The sequence below is a fragment of the Electrophorus electricus genome, chromosome 1 (assembly GCF_041902795.1).
Source record: "Electrophorus electricus isolate QZ-2024a chromosome 1, ASM4190279v1, whole genome shotgun sequence".
NCBI lineage: Eukaryota > Metazoa > Chordata > Actinopteri > Gymnotiformes > Gymnotidae > Electrophorus > Electrophorus electricus.
In genome coordinates, this window is record NC_137497.1 from 22,033,721 (window position 1) to 22,054,438 (window position 20,718).

The window sequence follows — 20,718 nt, forward strand, 5'->3', positions numbered from 1 at the left end:
GAGGGCGATTTGCTAATCGTAACAAGACAAGGCTTGTTCTTCTACTCTTGTGATGTAATGGCACTTAAAAATTCTCATACTGGCTTGGTTCTTTCTAAAGAGAAAAAAGGTGCAACCAGATTATTGTTCAGATAGAAACAGACAGTGTGTGTACAGGTGAACTCCAGTGAAGAAACAGAGAGTGTGTGTACAGGTGTATTTATAGTAATAACATTGCTTATTATGACGAGCTACAGTGGTGAAAACTGCAGTAGTGAAAGAAGAGATAAAGTGAGTGTTTTAACATAAATTAATGTTATCTGCTGTAGTTCTGTAAACTCTGGACATCCTGATGAAGACAGAACCAGACATTCTTCCTGAAGACTTGCAGACTGAACCCAGTAAAGGTAACACTGTCCTCATGTTTCGTAGATATTGCTGTAATCTCGTGTGTTTCTCTCTGTTAGTAATTATGACCTTCAGTAAGATTCATAAAACCAACCATACCGCCAGATTCAGAAAACCAGTCATATAAACTTAAGGTCAGATTCACATGCCAGAATGCCTAGATCTGCAAGACTTATTAAAAGTCCACATTCCTGGAATACTGGATTTTAACCTTTCCTGTACAAAGTGTTCGCTTTGCACTGCAACAAGACCAAACTCAAATAAGGAAAATATTCTTTATTAATTCTCATGAATCCAACAAGATATTTGATTGTGTGGACTATGAATCCACAGTGCCCCTTAGTGACAGTAACAGGTTCTTCAACCTGAACTGTTCTGAGTCCCTCTTTATAAATGTATGTTAACTTTCCCTGTCTTTGAAAGGCTCTGAGCTCGAGCAGAGGCGGAGTCCCAGTATGGTGAATGCAGTTTACCTATGAATTAACCTGTCATTGCTGTATTCGCATATTAACCTTTATACTTGCTATTATGTGATTACCTCTTCATTTCAAGTATAATAGACAGAGGAAGACTATTTGATCTATTAATATGAGAACAGTTATAATATTTGTGTAACAATCATGCTTTCTCTTAATGAAAAATGTAACTGTTTCCTATATATAGTTATGAGCTTTATATTGGTGGTAAGAACTTTTTCTTTTCATTTAGAAATATGTGGACTAAGTGCTCAGGTGAAATTAGTGTGATAAAATTGTTCCCACCTATTATGGCTTAAATGACATGTGACGGCCCGAGTGCCGCAGGGCAAGGAGCAGGGCGCACAGACCTCTCTCGACGGAGACACACATTTATTAACGTAAAAAAGAAAAGATAAACAACACACGCTAAAGGCATTCACACGTAACATCCAGTACACCATGAACATCTACTGTGAACACACCTAACATTTAACATGAACAATGACCGACTGCAAACTACACACAAACAGGCATTTAAATACATACATAAACGAAACCAAGAACTGGGTGCAGGTGTGTGCTAAAAGGGGGCGTGGTCACAAACAAGTCAGCATGAACAGTTAACAGTGAGCCCACTGCACGCGGTGGGCCATACCACGTGATCAGAGGGAAGGAGAGCGTACCATGACAAGACGATTACCACCCAACCCCAAGTAGCAATATATCAGTATGTGTTCCAGTTGTTTATTCCCCCTTTCTTTCCTTTTTACTATATTGAATTAATCGTGTCTTGTAAGCTAACTCGAGATAAATGCCTGACTGAATCAAAGCCTGAGACTGAGACAAAGAAACTATGAATATGCATGAACAGAGCTGTTGAGCCAATCCTTCCACGCTGCCCCCGAGATCAGTAGTTAAAAATCAATTCTCAGTATCGGACAGTCAGTTCAAACCACCATTTCACTGCGTGTTGTACTGTGTATGACTATGTATGTGACAAATAAACCAAACTTGAAACTTGAAACTTGAAACTCTACAAGAAGTAACTTAAAGGCTGCACCTCTCATGAGAAAAATTACACAATTACAATAATGTTTTATTTTCTATGTTTGTCTTAGACCCAGTCTGCAAACCTATCTAAACTCATTTCATTTGCTCTTCACTACACCATCAACTTAATCATCTTCTTTTTGTTGTTGGTAGAATTAGGATTTGTTCTGTTTCGCCAAACATAATTAGTTTTAATTTAGCCAACCGCCAGCCATAGGTTTAAAACAGTCTACATCACCTGGCTACAAACTTGTGTGCTTCCTCAAATGCCTTTCCTAAATCTCAGGAACTCTGGCGAAGTTCAGGGCTGTCCAAAAGATTCGGCCCAGCCCATTTTGCCATCTCGGAAAAACTTGGGTGATGAGCTAGGGCCACTGACAGTGCGGAGAAAAGTTGGGAAATATGTGTGGTGTAAATTCATCCAGAATTCAGCCACTCCGAAGCTCTGCAAACTTTCCCTGCGCAGAGTGATCGTCTGACCCTTCACTGACCCCGAAACACAAGATAATCTACTTCATTCACAGGATAAGCTCTGGGTGCCAGCTATGAGCCGTCATTCACATAGATAATTCTGTACAGATTTATTTTTCTCCCCTGTTAACTCAGATAGTAACCTCAGGTCTAAGTTCCCGTTAGAATTCCCCAGATAGGTTGTCTTCCCTTTCAGACATTTTTACTCAATTCTTGCTAATTAATTAATTTAGCCATAGTAGCCTCTTGGCTAGTTAGCTTTAACTAAGTTGTGTGTGTAGGTCTGGGTCACTTGATTACTCAATCCACTTTATTGGTTGTCATTCTTCTCCGCTCATCTCATCATGGGACGCTTCCCCCCACAAGTCACGTGGTACGGCCTGCCACGTGTGGGGGGTTCACTCTTGTTTGTAGCCACAACCCCGTGATGGCACGCACCTGTATGGGGTTTAACGTTGAGTGTTTGTCTACCTATTTAAACCACCATCAGTGCCTTAGGGTAGGTCATTGTTTGTTAGCATAATGCTAGTGTCCATGTTTGTGTAGCTCACGTTATTGTCTGTATAGACTATGTTATCCTTAGCGTTGAGTGTATTTATGTTCACTGTTAATGTTACGTGTGAGTGCCACCCTTCTCTTAAATGTTTAATGTCATTAAATGTACAAAAGTCGAAGGAGTGACTCGGGCAGACGTCACGCATCTTATTTAAATTTTTTTTTTCTTTTTTCTTTCTTTCCTCTTTCCCTTTTCATTTGTCCGCAAGTCCGCTAAATATTTGTTTTATTCATTAATCAGTGAACTTCACATTTATTCATTAAGTTGGATATAATGGCAAGTATATTTTAAACAATGGCATTCGGTCCCTGCACAAAATATGAACTAATTTAATTTGGTAATTAATTGGTAATAAATGATCATCTTTTCCCTACGTTCACTCCTCACTACATCACTCACACAGCACATTTCACACACTCACATTCACTCCTCTGTCTATTCCTGCACTGTGAACATAAACCATTGAACATGTTTGTGAACCTTCAGTAATCTGGAGTCTGTTGTCTGGAGTCAGGATGGACAACATTTCAAAACTACTGCTGGACATTCTAGAGGAATTGAAGATAGAGGACCTGAAGAATCATTTTCACTTTTTAAACTCACTATTTCAGGATTTTATTTGCTGATAGCATTTGGTTTTGTTTTGTTATTGAACTCAATAGGCAAAGAATGTAGTGGAAAACAATGCTTAGTTAATTTATACACACAGCACAGCCAGTGACATGGGCAGGGAGGGAGGGAGACGTGAGTGGTGAGGTCAAGAGTCTTTATTGCCCTGTGTGCTGAGGTCAGGCGTCTTTATTGCCCTGTGTGCTGAGGTCAAGAGTCTTTATTGCCCTGTGTGCTGAGGTCAGGTGTCTTTATTGCCCTGTGTGCTGAGGTCAAGAGTCTTTATTGCCCTGTGTGCTGAGGTCAGGTGTCTTTATTACCCTGTGTGCTGAGGTCAGGTGTCTTTATTGCCCTGTGTGCTGAGGTCAGGTGTCTTTATTGCCCTGTGTGCTGAGGTCAAGAGTCTTTATTGCCCTGTGTGCTGAGGTCAGGCGTCTTTATTACCCTGTGTGCTGAGGTCAGGTGTCTTTATTACCCTGTGTGCTGAGGTCAGGCGTCTTTATTACCCTGTGTGCTGAGGTCAGGTGTCTTTATTACCCTGTGTGCTGAGGTCAGGTGTCTTTATTGCCCTGTGTGCTGAGGTCAGGTGTCTTTATTGCCCTGTGTGCTGAGGTCAAGCATCTTTATTGCCCTGTGTGCTGAGGTCAAGAGTCTTTATTACCCTGTGTGCTGAGGTCAGGTGTCTTTATTGCCCTGTGTGCTGAGGTCAGGTGTCTTTATTGCCCTGTGTGCTGAGGTCAGGTGTCTTTATTACCCTGTGTGCTGAGGTCAGGTGTCTTTATTGCCCTGTGTGCTGAGGTCAGGTGTCTTTATTGCCCTGTGTGCTGAGGTTAAGAGTCTTTATTGCCCTGTGTGCTGAGGTCAGGTGTCTTTATTGCCCTGTGTGCTGAGGTCAAGAGTCTTTATTACCCTGTGTGCTGAGGTCAAGAGTCTTTATTGCCTTGTTTGCTGAGGTCAAGTGTCTTTATTGCCCTGTGTGCTGAGGTCAAGAGTCTTTATTACCCTGTGTGCTGATGTCAAGTGTCTGTATTACCCTGTGTGCTGATGTCAAGTGTCTGTATTGCCCTGTGTGCTGAAGTCAGGTGTCTTTATTGCCCTGTGTGCTGAGGCAAAGTGTCTTTATTGCCCTGTGTGCTGAGGCAAAGTGTCTTTATTGGCCTGTGTGCTGAGGTCTTTATTCTCAATATGAAAAGGGCACAAAGCAAATAAACTGTTCTTCAGTGGAACAGTACTGGGGTAGAAACTATTCTTCAGTCTGACAGCACTGGGGTATAAACTGTTCTTCAGTCTGGTCTTGTGGGTGTATGGGGCACTGAAGCACTTGCTAATTGGCAAAGGAGAGAAAACACTGTGGTTGTTGTGGCTTGAGCCTCTGTGGCTGTTCATGGCTTTGTGTAATGCTGCAGGTTTTGTAGAGAGCTTCCAGTGTGAAAGCATTGAGCCTGTGACCCTGTGGGTTTGATTATGTGCTAGAGGGTCTTTCTGTTCTCAAAGGTGCAGCCAAACTACCATGTTGTAATGCAGTGTGTGATAATGGATTCTGTGCTGTGTGGTGTGTTGACCAGAAGCAGCTGTGGGAGGTCAAACTGGACCAGGCCAGAACATCACAGGTCAAACTGGACCATGCCAGAATATCACAGCTCAAACTGGAGGAGCTGTCAGTGCACCTGTTCTACATGGAAATGTGTTTCAAGGCCCTGTTCATTTCTTCACTGGACACCATAAACTTTACGGTAATGGAGCGTAAAGACTGAACACAGCTCAGACTAAATCAGTTTCGGCCATCAAAATGACATCTCAGACACCTTCACACTGACTTGTATGTATTTTTATGGCCAGCTCATTTCAAGAATGCAATATAAATCTGATTAAAGCCACCTATAAGGATGTCTAGGATACCTAGATGAAGAAAATAAACAGAAGGAAAAGAGTGGTGTAACACAAACCTTAGAAAGGGCATCAGCTACCCCTTATCCTAAAACACCAAAGCTTAGCTGTCCCATTGAATAAACACTGTATCAGCTACCACATTATCCTAAAACACCAAGACTTAGCTGTCCTATTAAATAAACACTGTATCAGCTACCACATTATCCTAAAACACCAAGACTTAGCTGTCCCATTGGATAAACACTGTATCAGCTACCACATTATCCTAAAACACCAAGACTTAGCTGTCCCATTGGATAAACACTGTATCAGCAACCACATTATCCTAAAACTCCTGTATTTTACATTGGGAACTGCCACATTCAAACTCTATGTAATAAGACCGTAGAAGACACTACAATAGACGTTCTCCACATATCACCTCCAGCCAAATCATTATATACAATAACAGTGTCAGCAGGCACTGGAAGTGATGGGCACACACCCACCACAACTGTCAGTTACACAGTCAGAAGAGAGGAGTAAAGGCACCTCAGTAAAGCCCATGTTGACACTCCTCACCAACACTTGCTGTCCTGTAGTTGTTTGGTCAGGCAGACATAACACTCCCTCTAAAAGACTGAGCAGCTCCAGTGTCTCTGAGGATGAAACGGGGACACCACACTCCTGACCAGAGAGAGATACAATTCCCTCTATAAGAAAAGGAATATAATGTTGCACTTGAACAGTTAGCTGGGTGAGGACACCACACTCCTGACCAGAGAGAGATACAGTTCCTTCTGTAGAATCAGAGCCAAATGCCACTATGTAGAATATCTGGACAAACTTCACTTTTTGTTCTCTTTCATTTACAGTTTACATATTTATTTTATATATTCAAAGAACCTAATTTTCTTTCATTAGTGATCTCAATTAATAAATTACAAAGTAGAATATGGCAAAACTCAAAATCATCTGGTATATTAATAAACATTGCAAACAAATAGGTTTGAATAACAAATGTTCTTTAACAACAATGAGAACAGTGCTGTCAATCTCAGTTTAAACATGGACAAATCACAAATGTAGTCCAATAATAAACAATGTGTTTTTTAACACAGACTATATAATTTACAAAATGTCAATTAAGAAATGTTCAGTGTATTTTTAAACATAGCAGTCAACCAAAAATTGCACACAGGACTTACTCAACATTAATAAAGTAGGTTTTATATTTTCTGCTCTTTACTCTGATGTCTGTTCTCACAGGTGGAGACAAATGTGAAGAGTTGACTGCTAAGAGTCCAGCAGGTAAATTCAACCCAGACACACCTTCAGGCATGAAAATATATTACTTTAAGCAACATGCTCAAGTAAGCAACAGAAGCAGTATGCTTGGTTCTAATAAAGTCCTAGTCATGGTTCTAGAAGTCCTAGTCTGGTACTAGAAGATCTATTCTGGGTTCTACAAGATCTAGTCTAGAGTACAAAATCTGTCACAGGAGTGACCTAGGAACAGCTGCCCAGTCAGTCTAGAGCTTCTCAATGTTCAGGGGCAAGAGAACCAGGGTGGAGAAGTAAATGGCTGGGGGGGAGGTGGAAGGAGCGATATGTTGATGGTTTGGGGTGGGAGGAGCCACAACAGTGGAGGGTTGGGGTGGGAGGAGCCACAGCAGTGGAGGGTTGGGGTGGGAGGAGCCACAGTAGCTGAGATAGGTCAAGGCTGAGCAACATCAGGATGTAGATGTACCTCGGCAGAAAGACAGGGCGGATTATTAGGCCTGATCAAATAGTAAAGTGTGTAAAATAGGGGTATATAACATGCAAAGATGGCAGAACTAACTACAGCAGCACAGCTAAAAGGATCTAGATTGAAACAAAGGCATGAGGCACATCCCTAGAACATCAGCACTCCACTGCTCTCAGTCAACAAACTAGAATGATGAGAGATGAAGTGACACAACATCCCAGTTTACCATAACTCTCAGTGCCCATGAACCCCAGATCTACACCTTTACTGAAGATGGGAAGTAGTTAATAAAATGTCTGAATATACAATACTCTCAAATATATACAGGAAGGTTATTCCATAGAGTGGGAGCTTTATAGGGAAAAGCTCTGGGCCCTATGGTAGATTTAGTTATTTTATGTACTAATAAACAGCCTGCACCTTTTGATCTAAGCAGACGTAGTGGATTATAACAGACCAAGAATTCACAATGGTAGTGTAGGGCTCTTCATTTCTTTGTAGGTTATTTTATAATTAATACAGAATTTTACTGGTAGCCAGTGCAGTATAGTGTGATCAAACTTTCTAGTTCTAGTAAGAATTCTGGCTGCTGCATTGTGAACTAACTGGAGCTTGTTTATGCACTTAGTGGTACAACCAGATAGTAAGATGTTATAGTAGTCCAATCTGGACGTCAGAAGCACATGGACTAGGTTTTTTTGCATCTTGTAATTATAATTGTAATTATGTTTCTAATCTAATTTCTAATTTCTAATTATACTATGTTTCTAATCTTTGCAATGTTCCTGAGTTGGAAAAAGGCTGTCCTAGAAATGTGATTTACATGAGCGAAGATCAGTTAGATCTACACCAGGAAAGGGCTAGTCTCCTAATCTAAACAGCATTTTAGAGCCTATCTAGTAAAATGTTATGATCTTCAGTATCAAATGCTGCACTGAGATGAAGCAATACAGGCAAAGAGACACAACTGTGGTCATAGACCAACAACTGGTCATTAACTACTTTAATCAGAGTGGTCTTTATACTATGATGAGACCTAAACAGTTAGTGCACAGGTAAAGCACTTCACACACACTGTGATTATGAACTAATGCAAGTAGAACTGAGAGATAATCCAAAGAGATAAAACAAAGCAAAGCAGCAGAAACAAAGAACTAATATCCAACTTGGTTCATTTAAGGACTCAATGAGCCATTACTGACTTCTACCTCTGAGCAATGCTAAAGACTTTGACTATCATTTGCGATCTTTTTGATGTCACCTTATTTGGTACTACTACTAATAGTTATTCTACTCTACACTAGTAAAGCAAAATGGAGAGAGAACATGACATAAAGTTAACATTTTGAAATTACACTAAAACACTTTCAGACACAAGTTATAAGAATCATGCACATAACTTTTTTCTTCCCATTTTTTAACAGCTCTAGGAAAAAGTGATCTCAGCCAGAGAATGAAAATAAAATATAAGGAAAAATTTGAGAAGTTGTGTGAGGAGGCTCCAATAGAATGTGATCGTGTGCCTATACAAGACACTTATACTGAAGTTCACATGATCAAAGGGTGCACAGGAGGCGTGAACACAAAACACGAAGTGAGACAGGTAGAGAAATTTTACCCCAAAACAGAAGAAACACCAGTCACACTCAGTGACCTCTTCAAAGTGCAGTCTACTGAAAACAAGCGTGGTACTAAAGTCCTGACATTGGGAATAGCTGGAGTGGGAAAAACAGTCTCTGTGCACAAGTTCATTCTTGACTGGGCTGAAGAGAAGTGCAACCAGGACATAGATTTCATCATGTACCTCCCATTTCGAGAGCTGAACTTGATAAAGGATGAAAATTACAGCCTCTCAAAACTACTTCTTTACTTCCATCAAGAACTCCATTCTGGAGATGAAAAGGAGATATTAAATGGAAAACATCGGCTGCTTTTCATACTGGATGGACTGGATGAAAGTAGAATTTGTCTAGATCTTCATCAGAAGAAGGTATCTAAAGTGGATAAAAAGACTACTCTTGATAAACTAATAACAAACCTCATAAATGGAGAACTGCTTCCTTCTGCTCTCCTCTGGATCACTTCACGACCTGCAGCAGTCAGTAAGATAAATTACCAATACTTTAACCCTGTTACAGAAATCCGTGGATTCAATGACCAGCAGAAGGAGGAGTACTTCAGGAAGAGAATCGGAGATGAAGATCAAGCCACCACAATTCTCTCACACATTAAGACTGCAAGAACCCTTCATATCTTGTGTCACATACCCGTCTTCTGCAGGATCTCAGCCACCGTGCTTCAGAAAATGCTGAAGGAAGGTGTGGACATGAAAAATGCTGCCAAAACTCTGACAGAAATGTACCTACGTTTCCTGATGTTTCTCAAAGAGCAAATGACTGAGAAATACAACACAAAGCAAAACACTGACAATGCAGTTTCATCTGAGACAAAAAGAGCAGAGGTGCTGGATATCATGAAGCTTGGCAAGTTAGCCTTTCTTCAGCTCCAAAAAGGACGGCTGCTGTTCTATGAGAAAGATCTGAAAAAATGTGGCATTAATTCCCAAGAGGCTTTAGTGCACTTTGGAATTTGTACACAAATTTTTAATCAGGGGAATAGCTTCAGCTTTGTGCATTTAAGCTTCCAGGAGTTTCTTGCTGCTGTATTTGTGTTACTAACATTCAGGGATAAAGGCAACCCACTCCTTAAAAACCCACTGGAGAAAATTAAGTGGATGATAAAACACAGACTGTTTGATCTGCTCAAGATAGCAGTACGTAAGGCCATGAGGAGTGAAAATGGACACCTGGACCTTTTCCTCCGTTTCCTCCTCGGTCTCTCACTGGAGTCCAATCAGAGGCTCCTGAGGAGTCTACACCCAGAACTGGACATCAGAGAAGAGAGTTTAGAGGAGACTGTGAACTACATCAAGAAAACCATCAAGAGAACAAAATCCTTTGAAGAGACTATCAATCTGTTCCACTGCTTGAGTGAACTGAAAGACAACTCTCTGACAAGTGAAATACAGACCTTCCTGAACTCCAGAGACCTCTCAACACAGACACTTTCATCTACACAGTGTTCAGCTCTGCTGTTTGTGCTGCTGATGTCAGAGGAGATTCAAGAGAAATTTGAGCTGAAGAAATTCAGGCCATCAGATAAAGGACTGAAGGAATTACTTCCAGTGTTGAAAAATACCAGGCGAGCTCTGTAAGTATCTTTTGGATTAATCATTTTAATTTTTAAAGGTTTTTATTACTGAAGCTCCTTCTGTAACTAATCAAATTTTGTGAATGTATTTCTCAGTCAGAGCAAACTGAACAATAGTTTTCATTTCCAGTGGTAAAAGGTTGTACTGTAAGTATATTTTGAATGGTAAACTTTGGGGAATGGCTTTTCTGACAGCAACAACATTAAAGAACAGACAAGCCTTTATCTTAAGAGCAGACCAGTGCATTCCAAAATGACTGCAATGTCTTACCAGTTGGAATGCAACACATGACTGTCATTCTGTAATTCAAATGTCCCACTGGTCTCGCTGCCAAACACTCAGAAAGCCACAATGAGTCAAGACACAGGAGTGTTCAGCAAGGAGCTCTGTATTTTTTTAACAGAGACAGAGAATATATATATACATTGTGTGTGTGTGTGTGTGTGTGTGTGTGTGTGTGTGTGTGTGTGTGTGTGTGTGTGTGTGTGTGTGTATGTCCAGTGATGGTTGGTGCTCTGTGTGCATGTATGTCCAGGGATGGTTGGTGCTTTTTGTGTGTATATATATCCAGTGACGGTTGTTGATCTGTATGTGTGTGTCTATGGTTGGTGCTCTGTGTGTGTGTGCATGTATGTCCAGTGATGGTTGGTGCTCTGTGTGCATGTATGTCCAGTGATGGTTGGTGCTTTGTGTGTGAATGTATATCCAGTGATGGTTGATGATCTGTGTGTGTGTGTATGTCCAGCTATGGTTGGTGCTCTGCGTGTGTGTGTGTGTGTGTCCAGTGATGGTTGGTTCTCTTTGTGTATGTATGTCCAATGATAGTTGGTGCTCTATGTGCATGTATGTCCAGCTATGGTTGGTCCTCTGTGTGTATGTATGTCCAGTGATGATTGGTGCTCTGTGTGTATGTATGTCTAATGATGGTTGTTGCTTTATGTGCATGTATGTCAAGTGATGGTTGGTGCTCTTTGTGTGTGTGTGTGTGTGTATGTATGTCCAGCTATGGTTGGTGCTCTGTGTGCATGTATGTCTAGTGATGGTTGGTGCTTTGTGCGTGTATGTATGTCCAGTGATGGTTGGTGCTCTGTGTGTTTGTATGTCTAGTGATGGTTGGTGCTCTATGTGTGCATGTATGTCCAGCTATGGTTGGTGCTCTGTGTGTATGTATGTCCAGTGATGATTGGTGCTCTGTATGTATGTATGCATGTATGTGCAGTGATTGTTGGTGCTCTGTGTGTATGTATGTCCAATGATGGTTGGTGCTCTGTATGTATGTATGTATGTATGTATGTATGTATGTATGTCCAGTGATGGTTGGTGCTCTGTATGTATGTATCTATGTCCAGTGATGGTTGGTGCTCTGTATGTATGTATGTATGTATGTCCAGTGATGGTTGGTGCTCTGTGTGTGTGTATGTCCAGTGATGGTTGGTGCTCTGTGTGTATGTATGTCCAGTGATGGTTGGTGCTCTGTATGTATGTATGTATGTATGTATGTATGTATGTATGTATGTATGTATGTATGTATGTCCAGTGACGGTTGGTGCTCTGTATGTATGTATGTCCAGTGATGGTTGGTGCTCTGTGTGTGTATGTATGTATCTATGTCCAGTGATGGTTGGTGCTCTGTATGTATGCATGTATGTATGTCTAGTGATGGTTGGTGCTCTGTGTGCATGTATGTCCAGTGATGGTTGGTGCTCTGTGTGTATGTATGTATGTATGTATGTCCAGTGATGGTTGGTGCTCTGTATGTGTGTATGTATGTATGTCTAGTGATGGTTGGTGCTCTGTGTGTGTGTGTATATGTCCAGTGATGGTTGGTGCTCTATGTGTGTATGTATGTCCAGTGATGGTTGGTGCTCTGTGTGTGTATGTATGTATGTATGTATGTATGTATGTATGTATGTCCAGTGATGGGTGGTGCTCTGTGTGTGTATGTATGTATGTCCAGTGATGGGTGGTGCTCTGTGTGTGTATGTATGTCCAGTGATGGGTGGTGCTGTATGTGCATGTATGTCCAGTGATGGGTGGTGTTCTGTATGTATGTATGTGTGTATGTATGTCCAGTGATGGGTGGTGCTCTGTCCTGTCTTAACCTCCTCCCCTTCCCCTGCACCCAGTGCAGTAACCCAGGGGTGTGTGGTTCTGATAGAGTAGCTGTGTGTAAACTGGCTGCTGCTTCTTTTTCAGCTTTCCTTTTTCAGGGAACACAGATGAGTGAACAACACTGTGTGTGTTGAAGTCACCACACTAGAGTGGGACAAGAAACTGAGCATGTAATTAAATTTACTGTAGGTTATGAGATCAAAGAATTTATGAGACAGGTGAGATAAGACAGGTGAGATAAGACAGGTGAGATGAGACAGGTGAGATGGAACAGGTGAGATGAGACAGGTGAGATGAGACAGCTGAGATAAGACAGGTGAGATGGGACAGGTGAGATTGGACAGGTGAGATAAGACAGGTGAGATGGGACAGGTGAGATGAGACAGTTGAGATGGGACAGGTGAGATGGGACAGGTGAGATGGGACAGGTGAGATGGGGCAGGTGACTGGAGTTCTTCATTGTGAAAAAACTAAATGTATCAGACAAATAAACTCTAGTAACAGGCTAGCAGCACATGTAGCTTAAAGTGAAAACAAAAAACACTGCAAACAACACACCAGTGGTAAAACTTTAGAATGTATTTCACCAAGTACAAGTCTATTTATCAGTCCAAACACCATGTATTAGTAAAGTTTAGCCTGAAATGAGGTGAGGAATTGCTGAAGTACAGAGGAAATTCTTATAGGATAAAGCATAAAGAAACACTAACCAGGTAGAGAATTATCAATGTAAAGAACCAGGCTAACAAAGATTGCAAAAGATAAGGCAATGAATAACACGAACCAAACATACCAAATTACCTGAACATGTACCAAGCATAACATTGAACACAGCAGAGCAGCAGCAACAGAGAGACAGTACACAGCACACAACAGAGCAGCAGCAACAGAGAGACAGTACACAGCACACAGCAGAGCAGCAGTAACAGAGAGACAATACACAGCACACAGCAGACCAGCAGTAACAGAGAGACAGCACACAGCAGAGCAGCAGTAACAGAGAGACAGTACACAGCACACAGCAGAGCAGCAGTAACAGAGAGACAGTACACAGAATGTGTGGTGGAGTTTCTGACCTACTGAAAGCCATAATCATCTGTTCCTCATGTCTGTCATTACAAAAATCTTTAACCCTTTTCGCTGCCTCCCATCATCAATGTTAGTAGTTCAAACAGTTTCCACAGTAAATGCTCCAATCCAACTGTTGCTCTTACAGGCACTTGGCTAGACAACAATAAATTAAGCATTTCAGCCAACAGATTCTTTTCCAAATCCTCCTTACTCGTTCCCTTAAGCTAAGATGAGGAAATGCAGCCTCAGCTTCATCTAAATTATGACAGTCAGCTGATACAATTTAAGATTTATTGACTCTAGCCATTGCCAACACTCCACACCTGCAGAGTTTATATATATTTTCTCAAGTCAAAAATGTGTTCATGCTTCCTGCCTCTCACTTAACAAATCGCTATCCATATAATTATTTTCTAATTTGCTTCTCTGAATTCCATCATTTATACATATGTTGACTTAACTGTAACTTATTTGAGTAAATTAAATTTAGCACAAAATTCTATTAATCGTCACTTACATTGTTATATTTCTTATCCTGTAATACTTTAATCCCACCTTCTCCTACTGCTACTATTTTAATGTGTCCGTAATATGTACGTTCTCTACTGCTGTAATTGTAACCGGTTTTACATACTGTACCTCCATCAGTTACTTTATTGTATTTATTATTGTATTTATTAAAACCACATCAATATATTTTGTATGTACGCATTTTATAATTAGATGATATTAATCATGTTTAAACAGATCTGTCTGCGTATCCATTCACTTCTTTTAGTGATTAAAATGAGTGACCTCCCCCCTATACAACCATACCACAATAATCTTAATTATAACCTGAAAAAAAACCGTTATGCTGGTATGTCATATAATTGTACGTTATTGTTGGTAATCAATTAACTTGCGATAGCTACATCAAGACAAACACACTGCGCATTTTCTTTACTTCACTCATTGTGGCCACATGTAGACAAAAACAACTGGAACAAACAACATTTAACATTTATCTCTTCAGCACTTTTTCTCTGGCGCTCTCTTTATCTCTTTATTCACTGCACATTTGTCTTTACTTCATCATTTTTATTAAGCTGTTTTTTTTTCTCACCATTTTCCATTTACAGAAAGATTTTTATGAAATCATTTTGATTTTCACCGGCTGGTTTTCTAACTATTAATCTTTTTTGCTATTTTTATATTTTATCAGTCTATTCTCACTCTATGGACACTCTCAGTCAATTGTCAGTCTGCACTTTTAAGACCCCCAAGACCTACTACAAAACTCTGTGGACAAGGTCTTAATACCACCTATGCAGAATGTTTCAAACAGGACTTCTGCTTACCTATAATGGTGCACGTGTGTGGATTCAGACCCTGGTCACAGAACAACGCAGCTCTGGGTCGTCTATCAGCTGGTGCTGATAACCCTACTGCTGACGGTGCGGGTCCGTTTGAAGAGAATAGCCAGTCCCGTCTTTATTCTGAGCTCAATATTACAAACGAGGCATAGTCCAGAATATGTCTAACAGTCACACACAACACATATTTTTATACAGTTTTCAGAAGTGATTATGTAATCACCCCACCTTCTTTACATACTAGTGTTTGAAATTTCCACCACTATGTGCAAACATACATTATTCAATATATGCAAATTGAGATCCATCATTAAGCAAGTTAAACTTGACACCCTTATATCCCATTGGAAGATTTTTTTTAAAAACAAAGATGATCTCAACTCACACCACCAAACACCTGCAAGATGATGTGGCAGGTTAGTATCACTCTGCCCTTGTGGTAAGATAATGAACCTTAGCCACAGAACTCTCAAAGAGGCTTTCAAGTGTTTTAAAAACAGAGATCTTTTTCAACACTAATGAAGTTATTTCTCACGGGAACAGTTCAGAGTAATTTGCCTTAGACTTGTACAGAAGCCTTGAAACCACCTATATCAGAGCCTCAGTACTGCACTTAGAGTCCCAAAAAGTCTCTGACCTTAAGATACCCCAGAAACATTATTCATGCTTTCAGACACTCTTGCACCCCAACACATTTTATAACCTTATTTTTGTATAACCAGAGCTCTATAGTTTACATACTGAAGCTGAGAGTCTCCTGTGATGTTTATCACTAATGATTAATGATAAATGTAACTGTGAGAAGTGTAGATAATTCACTAATGATTAATCTGTACTTCTCATAAATACATTTATCAGTAATGATTAATCTAAACATGCTGCACTCAACACAAGCAACAAATGACTGAAGTCATGGTGAAATACAAATACTAGATAGCTAGTAGACACTTAGCTTTGGTTAGTTGTCTGCATCAACAAGTTTTGAATGGTCGAGTAGTCTCCTGTGACTTGTAAACATTGTTGATATCAGAATTGTATGCAGTTACAGAAAATGAATAAACAATAGGACAATAGTAAAGATTGGAATGCCTAAACTGTTATTCATGTGAAGGAATTTCAAAAACAGGAAATGGCATCACACAGGTGATGCCACTATCATGACAGCTCTTCCATCAAGTGGCACTATTCTGTTTGAAGAGAAATACATGGACTTCATTCATGACCTGTGTCTCATATTTTGTACGCGCGCACACACACACACACACACACACACAGACACACACACACACACACACACAATTAGTAATATCTTTTCATTATCATAAACTCCTTTTGTGTTGTCTGTAGATCCTCTGATTGAACTGCATTTTGTACTCTATGTATTTCTTTGCAGACTATCTGGCTGTGATCTCACTGAAGGGTCTTGCAAATCTCTCACATCAGTTCTACAAACAGAAAACACATTGAGAGAGCTGGAGATGAATAATAATGACCTGCAGAATTCAGGAGTGGAGCAGCTCTGTGCTGGACTGAAGAGTTCACACTGTAAACTGGAGATTCTCAGGTGAGTTTCTGTTAATTTATTCTTAAATGGAACAATTATGGTGCACAATTTATCAAATGTGATTGTCCTCTTCTTTAAAGAAATTACAAAACTGCCTTGTAGTGCAACATTAACAGAGTTAAAATAAGGTACTGCGGGACAAAGATATATAGATCCAGACAAAACATTTCTGGTGAAACTAGCTGCATTTCATTAAATGACCACACTGTGGCCACAAAGAGTTACATTTTACTGCATGATCAGGTTTACACAACTAGTAGTAAAAAATAAAGAAATAATAATAATAATAATAATAAAAAAAATAAAATAAATAATAATAATAATAATAATAAGGAGAAGAAGAAGAGAATTATTATTATTATTATTATTATTATTATTATTATCATCTTTATTATTGTTATATTGTTATGTTGTTATTGTTATGCTGTTAGTTAGGCAGTATGGTGGCTTGGTGGTTAGTTCATTTACCCATCAGCATTAGGGTCTTGGGTTTGAGTCCCTTCCTCAGTGAAGTTTCTCTTAGCACTAGGGTCTTGGGTTCCAGTCCTTATCTGTGCAGGTTTCCTTCAGGATCTCTGGTTTCCTCTCAGTCCATAAACACAGAAGTTAGGTTGATTGGATATTCTAAATTGTCCTCTTTGAATGTATGTTTGTATAGTGATGGGTGGTGCTCTGTGTGTATATCCCCTGATGGTTGGTGTTCTTTGGGCATGTATGTCCAGTGATGGTTGGTGCATATATTGAATAATGCATGTTTGAACATAGCGGTGGAGATGTTGTGTGTGATTGTTAGATATTCTCTGGACTATGCCACATTTGTATGTAATGTAATAAATACTGGACCAGCTATTCTCTTCCATTAATTTTTGAGTCTCCATCTTATTTTCTATTTAAAGTGTACTTCATAAATGTATTAGAATGTGGGAAAAATCTAGGAACCACACTAGCTAGCTAATCAATGTTACCAAAACTAAGTCCAGGTGACTAGCAACCACTGTTGGATCTCCACAGGAAATTCTAGTCAGACTGATTCATCTGACACTGTTCATCTCAAAATGTTTCACTTGATTTACAAATGTGTAACTTTCTACATATTTTGTGTATATGGTCTGCAGTCCTCTCAGAAATCAGTTTATTAGCTCCAGCTTTATCTAGCTAGCTACATATGAACATTACAGGGAAGTAACCGTTCACTAACTCTGCTCTCACTAGCAAGAATTTTTTGTAGAAAGTGCCCAAGTTAACTAGATATATTTTTTCTGTCAGATTTTGTGTCAATTTCTTGTCCACTTATTATTAAGTGTTCTTATGTCTCACTTCAAAATTAATCTGGAAGCATCTGTTCCTCAATAACAGTGTTTAAACATAATATTTATTTATGATTTATTCAAACTGATTTCATTTTTGTACATCCTCACTGCAAATTTGGTTTTAAATTACATTGGAAGTTGTATTAAAAAGTCTTACATCTGAATTGGGGATGCCTGCAGACACCCTATCATATCATGCTCTGTGTGTGTGGGGGGGGGGGGGGGTATTTGTGTTCACATCTGATATTTTGTGTCAGGTAGATTGAAAAGTTGATTAATTCTCTGAGAATTTGATTTGCTTATTAAAAGAATTGGCATCCAGTTCCCCATAAACATTAGTATAACTATCTGTGATTCTAGTTATTTGTTAGCTTTAGTTTAGCTAAATAAATGTTTAGATAAAAGTCTTATGAGTAAATGGTGAATCTTTAGCCATTAGTCACTTCAATTAAACCTTCTGGAAGATTATGTGGATAATAACATAGTAATCAGGGATTAGCCACAGTGGCTAATGTTGATTCCTTCATATATATTTGAATCCGTTTGATACAGAATAAGGAGGATGTTGTTAATAGTACTGCTAGCTAATGAGATACCTACAGCCTAATAGTGTATAGTCCAGTGTGCATATATATATATATATATATATATATATATATATATATATATATATATATATATATATATATATATATATACATATATATATATATATATATATATATTAGTTTCACATTCAGTGAGAAAGTGCAGAACACTTCATCCTTCCTAACACACTGACCTTTTTGTCAGTGTTCCATAGATACTTAAAGTTGGGGTGGACCATCTCAAATTTTTTTTAAGTATATTTGATGTATTTGGTTGAATGTTTCACATTCATTGAGAAAGTGTAGCTCTGTCTCTAGAGTGTCTTTGTTGCACTGATGTTTTATATTGGCTGGTCTGGACCGCCAGGCTGTGTTAACTGAGTCTGGACTTTCTCAACGTGGTTCTGTGTTTAATATCAGTCACTTTGAGCAGGTTGTCTGCTACAATGTTCTGTTTCATAGCCAGTTAATACTGAATTTTACTTTGTACTTGGGTTTGTGTTTTCCAGTGGGTGATGTAGTTTTGTTTTTGAAGTGATATAATTTGTATTTCAGTGATTTTTCTAATTTCAGAGGAATTATGATTTTTGACAGTTCTGATTTCTACCAGATAGTGATTCCATCTCAATCTCCCTCTCTTTTAATGTCAGGGAGTGTAACAGCAATGAGGAGGATTTCCTTGTAGTTTAAAGGACAGTGAGTCACCGAATCAGATTTACATCAGATTTACATCAGGTTTCATGGAGATTTATAATGTCTTTATCTTTGTGTTATTTGTGAATTCAGTGTTTATACTTTTGTACCCAAACAGGGATGATTTTATGCCTTGAATGTTCCATAGAGAGACAGATAATGGTTTCATTATTTAAATGAAGTATGAAAGGAAAAACACAAATACAAACAGATTCAAAGTGAAATAAACCTGTAAAAGTGAAGGATTATGTTGATATTATATGTAGAAATATGTACAATTCATGTATATAAACATACATATTAAGATGGTGTAATGACTAACCTATATACAGTGATGTTTATTTATTTGTCTTTTTATTTATTAATTCATTTATCTATTTATTTATTACTTGATTAATGAATTGTGATCTTAGCTCAGCAGTCTGTTGCATATGAGGTTGAGCATGGTGATGGTGATGATGGTTTTGTTCACTGTATTCTGTATATAACAGGAGACTGGTGATGGTGGTTTTGTTCACTGTATTCTGTATATAACAGGAGACTGGTGATGGTGGTTTTGTTCAGATTCAGAGATTCAGACAGATCTATTTTGTGTGTGTGAGAGAGAGAAAGACAGAAGTATTGTGTGTGTGTGTGTGTGTGTGTGTGTGTGTGTGTGTGTGAGTGAGAGAGAGAGAGTGAGAGACTGACAGACAGATCTATTATTTGTGTGTGAGTGAGAGAGAGAGAGAGAGAGAGAGAGAGAGAGACAGAACTATTAGGTGTGTGTGTGTGCATCAGAGAGAAAGAGAGAGAGAGAGATTCAGACAGATCTATTTTGTGTGTGTGAGAGAGAGAGACAGACGTATTGTGTGTGTGTGTGTGTGTGTGTGTGTGTGTGTGTGTGTGTGTGTGTGTGTGTGTGTGTGTGTGTGTGTGAGTAAGAGAGAGAGAGAGTGAGTGAGACTGACAGACAGATCTATTATTTGTGTGTGTGTGTACGAGAGAGAGAGAGACAGAAAGAGAGAGAGACCAAAGTATTGTGTGTGTGTGTGTGTGTGTGTGTGTGTGTGTGTGTGTGTGTGTGTGTGTGTGTGTGTGAAAGAGATCGAGGAAGAGATAGAGCAGCCTGACTGACTGACTGACTGACTGACTGACTGACTGACTGATGGGGTCTGCCTCACACTCCTGACTGACTGATGGGGTCCCTGACTCAACTATTAAGCCTCCAGGATTCTCGGTGCACGACGCAGACAGAACTCAGGACCTCACTGGGAAAAGCAAAGGCAGAGGAGAATGTTTCATGATCAATGACTCCTAGTGTGAGCACAGGAATGTAAACACTAGTAAAAGATTCTGCTCTCTGCATTCTGTCCATTCCTCCATAATCACTACTGCAGTGTTCATCCCACCATCATTAGTACTGCAGTGTTCATCCCACCATCATTAGTACTGCAGTGTTCATACACTAATATTCAATACTGCAATGTTCATTCCTCGATGATCACTACTGCAGTGTTCATCCCACCATCATTACTACTGCAGTGTTCATACACTAATATTCACTACTGCAATGTTCATTCCTCCATAATCAAAACTGCAGTGTTCATTATTCCATAGTCACAACTGCAGTGTTTATTTCTACATAATCACTCCTGCAGTGTTTATTTCTCCATAATAAATACT

General features: G+C 39.3%; 1 protein-coding gene across 16 annotated transcripts in view; it reads left to right on the plus strand.

Annotated features, from left to right (window-relative positions):
- LOC145657473 (NACHT, LRR and PYD domains-containing protein 12-like) overlaps window positions 1-20,718 on the plus strand; it is a 69,008-nt gene that overhangs the window by 24,282 nt on the left and 24,008 nt on the right. For 7 of the 16 annotated variants that reach the window (XM_081712345.1, XM_081712337.1, XM_081712401.1 and 4 more), the window contains 5 exons: window positions 309-386; window positions 5,097-5,264; window positions 6,670-6,711; window positions 8,575-10,360; window positions 16,293-16,463. In XM_081712345.1, coding sequence (XP_081568471.1) covers window positions 332-386; window positions 5,097-5,264; window positions 6,670-6,711; window positions 8,575-10,360; window positions 16,293-16,463 — 2,222 coding nt within the window. In that variant the 5' untranslated portion in view covers window positions 309-331. The other 9 variants (XM_081712379.1, XM_081712394.1, XM_081712373.1 and 6 more) reach the window with 8 other exon arrangements.